This window comes from Heterodontus francisci, unplaced genomic scaffold (assembly GCF_036365525.1).
Source record: "Heterodontus francisci isolate sHetFra1 unplaced genomic scaffold, sHetFra1.hap1 HAP1_SCAFFOLD_1261, whole genome shotgun sequence".
In the NCBI taxonomy this organism is placed as follows: domain Eukaryota; kingdom Metazoa; phylum Chordata; class Chondrichthyes; order Heterodontiformes; family Heterodontidae; genus Heterodontus; species Heterodontus francisci.
Window position 1 is genome coordinate 40,001 of NW_027140838.1, and position 12,323 is coordinate 52,323.

Here is a 12,323-nt window from a genome sequence, read left to right on the forward strand (position 1 = left end):
GTACCTGTCCTGGGAGTGTTTGATGGGGACAGTGTAGAGGGAGATTTACTCTGTATCTAACCCCGTACTGTACCTGTCCTGGGAGTGTTTGATGGGGACAGTGTAGAGGGAGCTTTACTCTGTATCTAACCCCCGTACTGTACCTGTCCTGGGAGTGTTTGATGGGGACAGTGTAGAGGGAGCTTTACTCTGTATCTAACCCCCGTAGACTGTACCTGTCCTGGAGTGTTTGATGGGGACAGTGTAGAGGGAGATTTACTCTGTATCTAACCCCGTACTGTACCTGTCCTGGGAGTGTTTGATGGGGACAGTGTAGAGGGAGCTTTACTCTGTATCTAACCCCCGTACTGTACCTGTCCTGGGAGTGTTTGATGGGGACAGTGTAGAGGGAGCTTTACTCTGTATCTAACCCCCGTACTGTACCTGTCCTGGGAGTGTTTGATGGGGGGACAGTGTAGAGGGAGCTTTACTCTGTATCTAACCCCCGTACTGTACCTGTCCTGGGAGTGTTTGATGGGGACAGTGTAGAGGGAGCTTTACTCTGTATCTAACCCCCGTACTGTACCTGTCCTGGAGTGTTTGATGGGGGACAGTGTAGAGGGAGCTTTACTCTGTATCTAACCCCCGTACTGTACCTGTCCTGGGGAGTGTTTGATGGGGACAGTGTAGAGGGATCTTTACTCTGTATCTAACCCCCGTACTGTACCTGTCCTGGGAGTGTTTGATGGGGACAGTGTAGAGGGATCTTTACTCTGTATCTAACCCCCGTACTGTACCTGCTCTGTTCAGTGACAGTTTGTGTCAGGAGTTTAAATCCCACCTTGTCCATCCTTGAACATTTGCAGGAATTCCTGCCAGCCTCCGGGCTCAGGCATCACCCGGTCCATCCGATGGAAGTGAAAGTAAGAAACGAGGTTGTCCTTTGCATTCCGAGCAACCGTTATCACCTGGAAACAGGGAGGAGAAGATCCCATGAGTGAATTCCCGCTGTCTTTTCCATGCCGGGCATACCCACCAAATGATAGGATCTCCCTCTGCCCCCCCCGCCCCATCTCTGTCCTCCCATTCCTAATCCCAGTGTAGCCCCTTTACACACTCTGATATCCCTCCCATAATGGAGGAGGCCCTACCTTTAAAATTCTTCTAAACTCCAGGGAATATCGGCCCGTTCGACTCGATCTCTCCTCACAGGCCAATCCCCTCATCCCAGGAACCAGTCTAGTGAACCTTCGTTACAATCCCTCTCGGACAACTATATCCTTCCTTAGGTAAGGAGACAAAACTGGACTCAGTACTCCAGGTGTGGTCTCACCAATGCCCTGTATAATTGTAGTGAGGAGTCCGACAGTTCAGAGACTGAGGGGAGAGGGGGAGGGAGTCCCTCAGTTTGGAGGCTGAGGGAACGAATGAGTTAGTGTTGGAGATGGTGCGAGGGGTGTGGAGTTGAACACGGTGAAGGGGGGAGGGATGAAGGGTTAGCCCGGGGGTGGGGGAGCTGGTCAAAGAGGAGTCTGTCGGGTCCTGTACCTTGCAGTCCTGTTCCCAGACGGATTTCGGGATGAATTGAATGGGGAGGTGGGTCTTAATCATCCTGGGAGACGACAGTTTCTCAATCTGTTCAAGACCTGAAATGAGATGGAGATGTTACGAGCTCCCAGTGTTACAGTGCAAGAATCCTGTTCATATTTTACCATCCAATAGTATTTCCCACTCTCCCCGGGGTAGGGGGCCCCACCTCGGACACCGACTCTCCCCCGGGGTACGGGTCCCCCCACCGACACCGACTCTCCCCGGGGTAGGGGTCCCACCTCGGACACCGACTCTCCCCCGGGGTAGGGGGCCCCCCTTCGGACACCGACTCTCCCCGGGGTAGGGGCCCCACCTCGGACACCGACTCTCCCCCGGGGTACGGGTCCCCCACCGACACCTGACTCTCCCCGGGGTAGGGGCCCCCCTTCGGACACCGACTCTCCCCGGGGTAGGGGCCCCACCTCGGACACCGACTCTCCCCGGGGTAGGGGCCCCACCTCGGACACCGACTCTCCCCCGGGGTACGGGTCCCCCACCGACACCGACTCTCCCCAGGGTACAGTTCCCCCACGAGCACTCACTCTCCCCGGGGTACGGGTCCCCCACAGACACCGACTCTCCCCTGGGTACGGGTCCCCCACGGACACCGACTCTCCCCAGGGTACAGTTCCCCCACGAGCACCGACTCTCCCCGGGGTACGGATCCCCCATGAGCACTGACTCTCCCCGGGGTATGGTTCCCCCATGTGCACTGACTCTCCCCGGGGTACGGGTCCCCCACAGACACCGACTCTCCCCTGGGTACGGGTCCCCCACAGACACCGACTCTCCCCTGGGTACGGGTCCCCCACGAGCACCGACTCTCCCCGGGGTACGGATCCCCCATGAGCACTGACTCTCCCCGGGGTATGGTTCCCCCATGAGCACCGACTCTCCCCGGGGTACGGGTCACCAAAGGTTTAATTTGTTGAAGATTCTCACCGGATGAGCCATAGGCAAAGAATTCGAGGAATGGAATCCGATGGTGGATGGGGGGCTCGGTTACACATCTCCACATCACCGTTACAATTAATAAAATCCACAATCTGCTGTATCCAAGTGGTGCCTGTAGAGAGAGAGAGAGAGAGATCAGAGAGAGAGAGAGATCACAGGGAGAGAGATCAGAGAGAGAGAGATCACAGGGAGAGAGAGATCACAGGGAGAGAGAGATCACAGGGAGAGAGAGATCAGAGAGAGATCAGAGAGAGAGAGAGATCACAGGGAGAGAGAGATCACAGGGAGAGAGAGATCGCAGGGAGAGAGAGATCAGAGGGAGAGAGAGAACAGAGGGAGAGAGAGATCAGAGGGAGAGAGAGATCAGAGGGAGAGAGAGATCACAGGGAGAGAGAGAGATCACAGGGAGAGAGAGATCACAGGGAGAGAGAGAGAGAGAGATCACAGGGAGAGAGAGATCACAGGGAGAGAGAGATCACAGGGAGAGAGAGATCACAGGGAGAGAGAGAGAGAGAGATCACAGGGAGAGAGAGATCACAGGGAGAGAGAGAGAGAGAGATCACAGGGAGAGAGAGATCACAGGGAGAGAGAGAGAGAGAGATCACAGGGAGAGAGAGATCACAGGGAGAGAGAGATCACAGGGAGAGAGAGATCAGAGGGAGAGAGAGATCAGAGGGAGAGAGAGATCACAGGGAGAGAGAGATCAGAGGGAGAGAGAGATCAGAGGGAGAGAGAGATCACAGGGAGAGAGAGATCAGAGGGAGAGAGAGATCAGAGGGAGAGAGAGATCAGAGGGAGAGAGAGATCAGAGGAGAGAGAGATCAGAGGGAGAGAGAGATCACAGGGAGAGAGAGATCACAGGGAGAGAGAGAGAGAGAGATCACAGGAGAGAGAGAGATCAGAGAGAGAGAGATCACAGTGAGAGAGAGATCACAGGGAGAGAGAGATCGCAGGGGAGAGAGAGATCGCAGGGAGAGAGAGATCGCAGGGAGAGAGAGATCGCAGGGAGAGAGAGATCGCAGGGAGAGAGAGATCACAGGGAGAGAGAGATCACAGGGAGAGAGAGATCACAGGGAGAGAGAGAGAGAGAGATCACAGGGAGAGAGAGATCACAGGGAGAGAGAGAGAGAGAGAGATCACAGGGAGAGAGAGATCACAGGGAGAGAGAGAGAGAGAGATCACAGGGAGAGAGAGATCACAGGGAGAGAGAGATCACAGGGAGAGAGAGAGAGAGAGAGATCAGAGGGAGAGAGAGATCACAGGGAGAGAGAGATCACAGGGAGAGAGAGATCAGAGGGAGAGAGAGATCAGAGGGAGAGAGAGATCAGAGGGAGAGAGAGATCAGAGGGAGAGAGAGATCAGAGGGAGAGAGAGATCACAGGGAGAGAGAGATCACAGGGAGAGAGAGATCAGAGGGAGAGAGAGATCAGAGGGAGAGAGAGATCACAGGGAGAGAGAGATCACAGGGAGAGAGAGAGAGAGAGATCACAGGGAGAGAGAGATCACAGGGAGAGAGAGATCACAGGGAGAGAGAGATCACAGGGAGAGAGAGATCAGAGGGAGAGAGAGATCACAGGGAGAGAGAGATCACAGGGAGAGAGAGAGAGAGAGATCACAGGGAGAGAGAGATCACAGGAGAGAGAGAGATCACAGGGAGAGAGAGATCACAGGGAGAGAGAGATCACAGGGAGAGAGAGAGAGAGAGATCACAGGGAGAGAGAGATCAGAGGGAGAGAGAGATCACAGGGAGAGAGAGAGAGAGAGATCACAGGGAGAGAGAGATCACAGGGAGAGAGAGATCACAGGGAGAGAGAGATCACAGGGAGAGAGAGAGAGAGAGATCACAGGGAGAGAGATCACAGAGAGAGAGAGATCAGAGGGAGAGAGAGATCACAGGAGAGAGAGAGATCACAGGGAGAGAGAGATCAGAGGGAGAGAGAGATCACAGGAGAGAGAGAGATCACAGGGAGAGAGAGATCACAGGGAGAGAGAGATCGCAGGGAGAGAGAAATCACAGGGAGAGAGAGATCACAGGGAGAGAGAGATCAGAGAGAGAGATCACAGGGAGAGAGAGATCAGAGAGAGAGAGATCACAGGGAGAGAGAGATCAGAGAGAGAGAGAGATCACAGGGAGAGAGAGATCACAGGGAGAGAGAGATCAGAGAGAGAGAGATCACAGGGAGAGAGAGATCACAGGGAGAGAGATCACAGGGAGAGAGAGATCACAGGGAGAGAGAGATCAGAGGGAGAGAGAGATCACAGGGAGAGAGAGATCACAGGGAGAGAGAGATCACAGGGAGAGAGAGATCAGAGAGAGAGAGATCACAGGGAGAGAGAGATCAGAGGGAGAGAGAGATCACAGGGAGAGAGAGAGATCACAGGGAGAGAGAGATCAGAGAGAGAGAGATCACAGGGAGAGAGAGATCACAGGGAGAGAGAGGGAGAGAGAGATCAGAGGGAGAGAGAGATCAGAGGGAGAGAGAGATCAGAGGGAGAGAGAGATCAGAGGGAGAGAGAGATCAGAGGGAGAGAGAGATCAGAGGGAGAGAGAGATCAGAGGGAGAGAGAGATCAGAGGGAGAGAGAGATCAGAGGGAGAGAGAGATCAGAGGGAGAGAGAGATCAGAGAGAGAGAGATCACAGGGAGAGAGAGATCACAGGAGAGAGATCAGAGGGAGAGAGAGATCAGAGGGAGAGAGAGATCAGAGGGAGAGAGAGATCAGAGGGAGAGAGAGATCAGAGGGAGAGAGAGATCACAGGGAGAGAGAGATCACAGGGAGAGAGAGAGATCACAGGGAGAGAGAGAGATCACAGGGAGAGAGAGATCACAGGGAGAGAGAGATCACAGGGAGAGAGAGATCACAGGGAGAGAGAGATCAGAGGGAGAGAGAGATCACAGGGAGAGAGAGAGAGAGAGAGATCAGAGGGAGAGAGAGATCACAGGGAGAGAGAGAGAGAGAGAGAGAGATCAGAGGGAGAGAGAGATCACAGGGAGAGAGAGAGATCAGAGGGAGAGAGAGATCAGAGGGAGAGAGAGATCAGAGGGAGAGAGAGATCAGAGGGAGAGAGAGATCAGAGGGAGAGAGAGATCACAGGGAGAGAGAGAGAGAGAGAGAGAGAGAGATCACAGGGAGAGAGAGATCACAGGGAGAGAGAGATCACAGGGAGAGAGAGATCACAGGGAGAGAGAGATCACAGGGAGAGAGAGATCAGAGGGAGAGAGAGATCACAGGGAGAGAGAGAGAGAGAGAGATCACAGGGAGAGAGAGATCACAGGGAGAGAGAGATCACAGGGAGAGAGAGATCACAGGGAGAGAGAGAGATCGCAGGGAGAGAGAGATCGCAGGGAGAGAGAGATCGCAGGAGAGAGAGATCACAGGGAGAGAGAGATCACAGGGAGAGAGAGATCACAGGGAGAGAGAGATCACAGGGAGAGAGAGATCAGAGAGAGAGATCACAGGGAGAGAGAGATCGCAGGGAGAGAGAGATCACAGGGAGAGAGAGATCACAGGGAGAGAGAGATCACAGGGAGAGAGAGATCACAGGGAGAGAGAGATCACAGGGAGAGAGAGATCACAGGGAGAGAGAGATCACAGGGAGAGAGAGATCAGAGAGAGAGATCACAGGGAGAGAGAGATCGCAGGGAGAGAGAGATCAGAGAGAGAGATCACAGGGAGAGAGAGATCACAGGGAGAGAGAGATCACAGGGAGAGAGAGATCACAGGGAGAGAGAGATCACAGGGAGAGAGAGATCACAGGGAGAGAGAGATCACAGGGAGAGAGAGATCACAGGGAGAGAGAGATCACAGGGAGAGAGAGATCACAGGGAGAGAGAGATCACAGGGAGAGAGAGATCGCAGGGAGAGAGAGATCACAGGAGAGAGAGATCGCAGGGAGAGAGAGATCACAGGGAGAGAGAGATCGCAGGGAGAGAGAGATCAGAGGGAGAGAGAGATCACAGGGAGAGAGAGATCACAGGGAGAGAGAGATCGCAGGGAGAGAGAGATCGCAGGGAGAGAGAGATCGCAGGGAGAGAGAGATCGCAGGGAGAGAGAGATCGCAGGGAGAGAGAGATCGCAGGGAGAGAGAGATCGCAGGGAGAGAGAGATCGCAGGGAGAGAGAGATCGCAGGGAGAGAGAGATCGCAGGGGAGAGAGATCGCAGGGAGAGAGATCGCAGGGAGAGAGATCGCAGGGAGAGAGATCGCAGGGAGAGAGAGATCGCAGGGAGAGAGAGATCGCAGGGAGAGAGAGATCGCAGGGAGAGAGATCGCAGGGAGAGAGATCGCAGGGAGAGAGAGAGATCAGAGGGAGAGAGAGATCAGAGGGAGAGAGAGATCAGAGGGAGAGAGAGATCAGAGGGAGAGAGAGATCAGAGGGAGAGAGATCACAGGGAGAGAGAGATCGCAGGAGAGAGAGAGATCACAGGAGAGAGAGAGATCACAGGGAGAGAGAGATCACAGGGAGAGAGAGATCACAGGGAGAGAGAGATCACAGGGAGAGAGAGATCACAGGGAGAGAGAGATCGCAGGGAGAGAGAGATCACAGGGAGAGAGAGATCGCAGGGAGAGAGAGATCGCAGGGAGAGAGAGATCGCAGGGAGAGAGAGATCGCAGGGAGAGAGAGATCAGAGGGAGAGAGAGATCAGAGGGAGAGAGAGATCAGAGGGAGAGAGAGATCGCAGGGAGAGAGAGATCAGAGGGAGAGAGAGATCAGAGGGAGAGAGAGATCAGAGGGAGAGAGAGATCAGAGGGAGAGAGAGATCAGAGGGAGAGAGAGATCAGAGGGAGAGAGAGATCAGAGGAGAGAGAGATCGCGGGGGAGAGAGATCGCGGGGGAGAGAGATCGCGGGGGAGAGAGATCGCGGGGGAGAGAGATCGCGGGGGAGAGAGATCGCGGGGAGAGAGAGATCACAGGGGAGAGAGAGATCACAGGAGAGAGAGAGATCACAGGGAGAGAGAGATCACAGGGAGAGAGAGATCACAGGGAGAGAGAGATCACAGGGAGAGAGAGATCACAGGGAGAGAGAGATCGCAGGAGAGAGAGATCGCAGGAGAGAGAGATCACAGGGAGAGAGAGATCACAGGGAGAGAGAGATCACAGGGAGAGAGAGATCACAGGGAGAGAGAGATCAGAGGGAGAGAGAGATCGCAGGGAGAGAGAGATCGCAGGGAGAGAGAGATCAGAGGGAGAGAGAGATCAGAGGGAGAGAGAGATCAGAGGGAGAGAGAGATCAGAGGGAGAGAGAGATCAGAGGGAGAGAGAGATCGCGGGGGAGAGAGATCGCGGGGGAGAGAGATCGCGGGGGAGAGAGATCGCGGGGGAGAGAGATCGCGGGGGAGAGAGATCGCGGGGGAGAGAGATCGCGGGGGAGAGAGATCGCGGGGGAGAGAGATCGCGGGGGAGAGGGATCAGAGGGAGAGGGATCAGAGGGAGAGGGATCGAGAGGGAGAGGGATCGCAGGGAGAGGGATCGCAGGGAGAGGGATCGCATGGAGAGAGATCGCAGGGGAGAGAGATCGCAGGGGAGAGAGATCGCAGGGGAGAGAGATCAGAGGGAGAGGGATCAGAGGGAGAGGGATCGCAGGGAGAGGGATCGCAGGGAGAGGATCGCAGGGAGAGAGATCGCAGGGAGAGAGATCGCAGGAGAGAGATCGCAGGGAGAGAGATCGCAGGGAGAGAGATCGCAGGGGAGAGAGATCGCAGGGGAGAGAGATCGCAGGGGAAGAGAGATCGCAGGGAGAGAGAGATCGCAGGGAGAGAGAGATCGCAGGGAGAGAGAGATCGCAGGGAGAGAGAGATCAGAGGGGGAGAGAGATCAGAGGGGAGAGAGATCAGAGGTGGAGAGAGATCAGAGGGGGAGAGAGATCGCAGGGGGCGGAGAGATCAGGGGGCGGAGAGATCAGGGGGCGGAGAGATCAGGGGGCGGAGAGATCAGGGGGCGGAGAGATCAGGGGGCGGAGAGAGATCACGGGGGGAGGGAGAGATGACAGGGGAGAGAGAGTTCACAGGGGAGAGAGAGTTCACAGGGGAGAGAGAGTTCACAGGGGAGAGAAATCACAGGGGAGAGAAAGAGATGACAAGGGAAGATCACAGAGGAGAGAGATGACAGGGGAGAGAGAGATGACAGGGGAGAGAGAGATGACAGGGGAGAGAGAGATGACAAGGGAGAGAGAGTTCACAGGGGAGAGAACTCACAGGAGAGAGATGACAGGGGAGAGAGATCCCGGCAGACAAGCTCAAAGAGAGAAACAGAGAACGAGCACGAGAGACAGACAGACAGACACAGCGAGAGAGAGGGACAGAGAGAGAGAGAGAGAGAGGGACAGAGAGAGAGAGAGAGAGGGACAGAGAGAGAGAGAGAGAGGGACAGAGAGAGAGAGAGGGGGACAGAGAGAGAGGGACAGAGAGGGACAGAGAGAGAGAGACGGAGAGAGAGAGAGACACACACAGACAGAGAGAGACGGAGACACGGAGAGAGAGAGACACGGAGAGAGAGAGACACGGGGAGAGAGAGAGACGGATAGCGAGAAAGAAACGGAGAGACAGATAGAGAGAAAGAGACAGTGAGAGAGAGAGAGAAAGAGACAGTGAGAGAGAGAGAGAAAGAGACAGCGAGAGAGAGAGAGAGACAGACAGAGAGAGAGAGACAGAGACAGAAAGACACCGCGGGGACTGGGCCCTCCCCCGACACGGTGGGGCTTGGGCCCTCTCCCTGCACCGTGAGGCCTGGGCCCTCTCCCTGCACAGTGGGGCCTGGGCCCGCTCCCTTTACCGTGGGGCCTGGGCCCTCTCCCTGCACCATAAGGCCTTGGCCCTCTCCCTGCACCGTGAGGCCTGGGCCCTCTCCCTGCACCGTGGGGCCAGGGCCCTCTCCCTGCACCACGGGGCCTGGTTCCTCTCCCTGCACCGCGGGGCCTGGGCACTCTCCCTGCACCGTGGGACCCGGGCCCTCTCAATGCACCATGGGGCCAAGGCCCTCTCCCTGCACCATGGGGCCTGGGCCCTCTCCCTGCACCGTGGGGCCAGGGCCCTCTCCCTGCACCACGGGGCCTGGTTCCTCTCCCTGCACCACGGGGCCTGGTTCCTCTCCCTGCACGGTGGTGCCCGGGCACTCTCCCTGCACCGTGGGGCCTGTGCCCTCTCCCTGCACCGTGGGGCCTGTGCCCTCTCCCTGCACCGTGGGGCCTGGGCCCTCTCCCTGCCCCCCGGGGCCTGGGCCCTCTCAATGCACCAGGGGGCCCGGGCCCTCTCAATGCACCAGGGGGCCTGGGCCCTCTCCCTGTGCCGCGGGGCCTGGGCCCTCTCCCTGCCCCCCGGGGCCTGGGCCCCCTCCCTGCACCGCGGGGCCTGGGCCCTCTCAATGCACCAGGGGGCCCGGGCCCTCTCCCTGCACGGTGGGGCCCGGGCCCTCTCCCTGCACGGTGGGGCCCGGGCCCTCTCCCTGCACCGTGGGGCCCGGGCCCTCTCCCTGCACCGTGGGGCCCGGGCCCTCTTCCTGCACCGTGGGGCCCGGGCCCTGTCCCTGCACCACGGGGCCTGGGCCCTCTCCCTGCACCGTGGGGCCCTGGGCCCTCTCCCTGCACGGTGGGGCCTGGGCCCTATCCCTGTGCCGCGGGGCCTGGGCCCTCTCCCTGCACCGTGGGGCCTGGGCCCTCTCCCTGCCCCCCGGGGCCTGGGCCCTCTCCCTGCACCGTGGGGCCTTGGCCCTCTCCCTCACTCACTCACCTGCTTTAGGATATGTTGCTATGAGAAGGTCTCCCGGTTTCGCCTGGAACTGTTGTACCTGCTGCCAGTTATCAGCCACCCAATCAGGGAAAGCCACACCTTGGACATGTTTTAGCTGCGGCCTCCCAGGTTTAACATCCTCAATCTCAGGGTGATAATTCAGCGCCATCTTCCAAATCTCCTGTAAATGGGGATCCACATGTTAATTCACTTCAAATATCTACTGACCCTCCCTCACAGTGACCGAGAGGATCCCGTCTCCCTCACTCCCCACTGACCCTCACCCACAGTGACTGAGAGGCTCTCGTCTCCCTCACTCCCCACTGACCCTCACCCACAGTGTCCGAGAGCCTCCCGTCTCCCTCACTCCCCACTGACCCTCCCTCACAGTGACCGAGAGGCTCCCGTCTCCCTCACTCCCCACTGACCCTCACCCACAGTGACTGAGAGGCTCTCGTCTCCCTCACTCCCATGCAGTATCCAAGGAAGTTCTGAATTGTCTGTAAACACCTGGCTGGTAATCTATCCGAGCTCCCACATCTCGCTGTGTTAGACTATCCCATATCGGGTCAGATACTGACTCACAAACTTCCAACAGTAAAGGTCCAAACTCCATTGTAGTCGGTATGAGAGAGGGGAAGAGGAAGAGGGAGAGGGAGAGGGAGGGAGGGAGGGAGAGAGGGAGAGAGATGAACTGTTACCTCGCGAGTTGCAGTCAGCGTCTAACTTGGAGTTGTGTGTTTGAAGGAGTGGGTGTGATCTTTAAACCAACTGGCTCCGTTCCAACAGTTAATCTCCACGGGGACTGGCGTTCCTGACCATTGAGTTCATGTTTGTGTCACATGAGCAGTTGGAGAAGGGAAAGTGAGGAGTGTAAGATTACAGATTACCGCTGGACAATTTACTGTCACCGGGGGGGGGTGTACCAGCATCCTTTGCACGGCCAAAAGCATAAAATTAAAAACTAATGGATACGTACAAGGCCCCCGGGCAGCAGCAAGCCCTGACAGAAAACACAGAATGAAGCCCCTGGTTCCTCGGAGCGGGTTGTGGAACTGATCGTGGCAAACAGGGTAGAACGAGGGGATGGAAGAGGTTGTAAAGGCCCCGATCGATCAGCGACGGAAGGCGTGCGGGTAGGCTCGAGAAGCTCCAGGCAGTAGGAGCTAACGTTGGGGTGGGCTTTTACCCCGTGGTTTGGACAAAGAACGCGACATTCGATTGGACATTTTGTATTGAGGGGGCAATGAGGTCCTGTCAATATAACACCCTGAAAGGGGGCACAAAAGATGCAGAAAAAGACATACCCGGGGCTGGGTATCATTTCCCACTATCCCGAAAAATATTTTACATATCCCCTTAATCGTTAGCTAAAGTTTCCCTTTGAGTGTCTGAAATTGCAACTCGTGTACAATTTATTTTGTCGATTCAAGTCACAGAAACAATGACGGCAAGCCTGGCGGTTTTTGCGTGGTGTTTTGCATTGACTGTCTCTGCTTTCAGAATGTTTTCCAAAAAAAAATGTGATGCCCGCCACAGTCGGCAAGCTTCAGGCATGCAGACAGCACTGCAACCGTGCAGCCGTTGAGCGGTAGAAAAGGGGACGGAATGCTCGCCGTTATCTCCTCTCTTTATTCGTTTACTCCCTTAACCCCGTTTTCAATTCGCGATGCTTGCTACTTCCATCTCCAGCTGCTTCATCAATGACCTTCCTTCAATCAGAAGGTCAGAAGTGGGGATGTTCCCTGATGATTGCACAATGTTCGGCACCATTCGTGACTCCTCAGATACTGAAGCAGTCCGTGTAGAAATGCAGCAAGACCTGGACAATATCCAGGCTTGGGCTGATAAGTGGCAAGTAACATTAGCGCCAAACAAGTGCCAGGCAATGACCATCTCCAACAAGAGAGAGTCTAACCATCTCCCCTTGACATTCAATGGCATTACCATCTCTGAATCCCCCACTATCAACATCCTGGGGGTTACCATTGACCAGAAACTGAACTGGACCAGCCATATAAATAACGTGGCTACAAGAGCAGGTCAGAGGCTGGGAATTCTGCAGTGAGTAACTC

The 12,323-nt window shown here is 56.2% G+C and overlaps 1 protein-coding gene across 1 annotated transcript in view; it reads right to left on the reverse strand.

Annotated features, from left to right (window-relative positions):
- Positions 1–11,132, reverse strand: part of LOC137361244 (sulfotransferase 1C2-like) — a 17,320-nt gene extending 6,188 nt beyond the window's left edge. The window contains 6 exon segments of the mRNA XM_068026147.1: positions 821–947; positions 1,528–1,625; positions 2,512–2,563; positions 2,565–2,635; positions 10,249–10,429; positions 10,950–11,132. Of these exon segments, the coding sequence (XP_067882248.1) occupies positions 821–947; positions 1,528–1,625; positions 2,512–2,563; positions 2,565–2,635; positions 10,249–10,417 (517 nt within the window). The 5' untranslated portion in view covers positions 10,418–10,429; positions 10,950–11,132.
- Between the last annotated feature and the right edge of the window lie 1,191 nt (positions 11,133–12,323).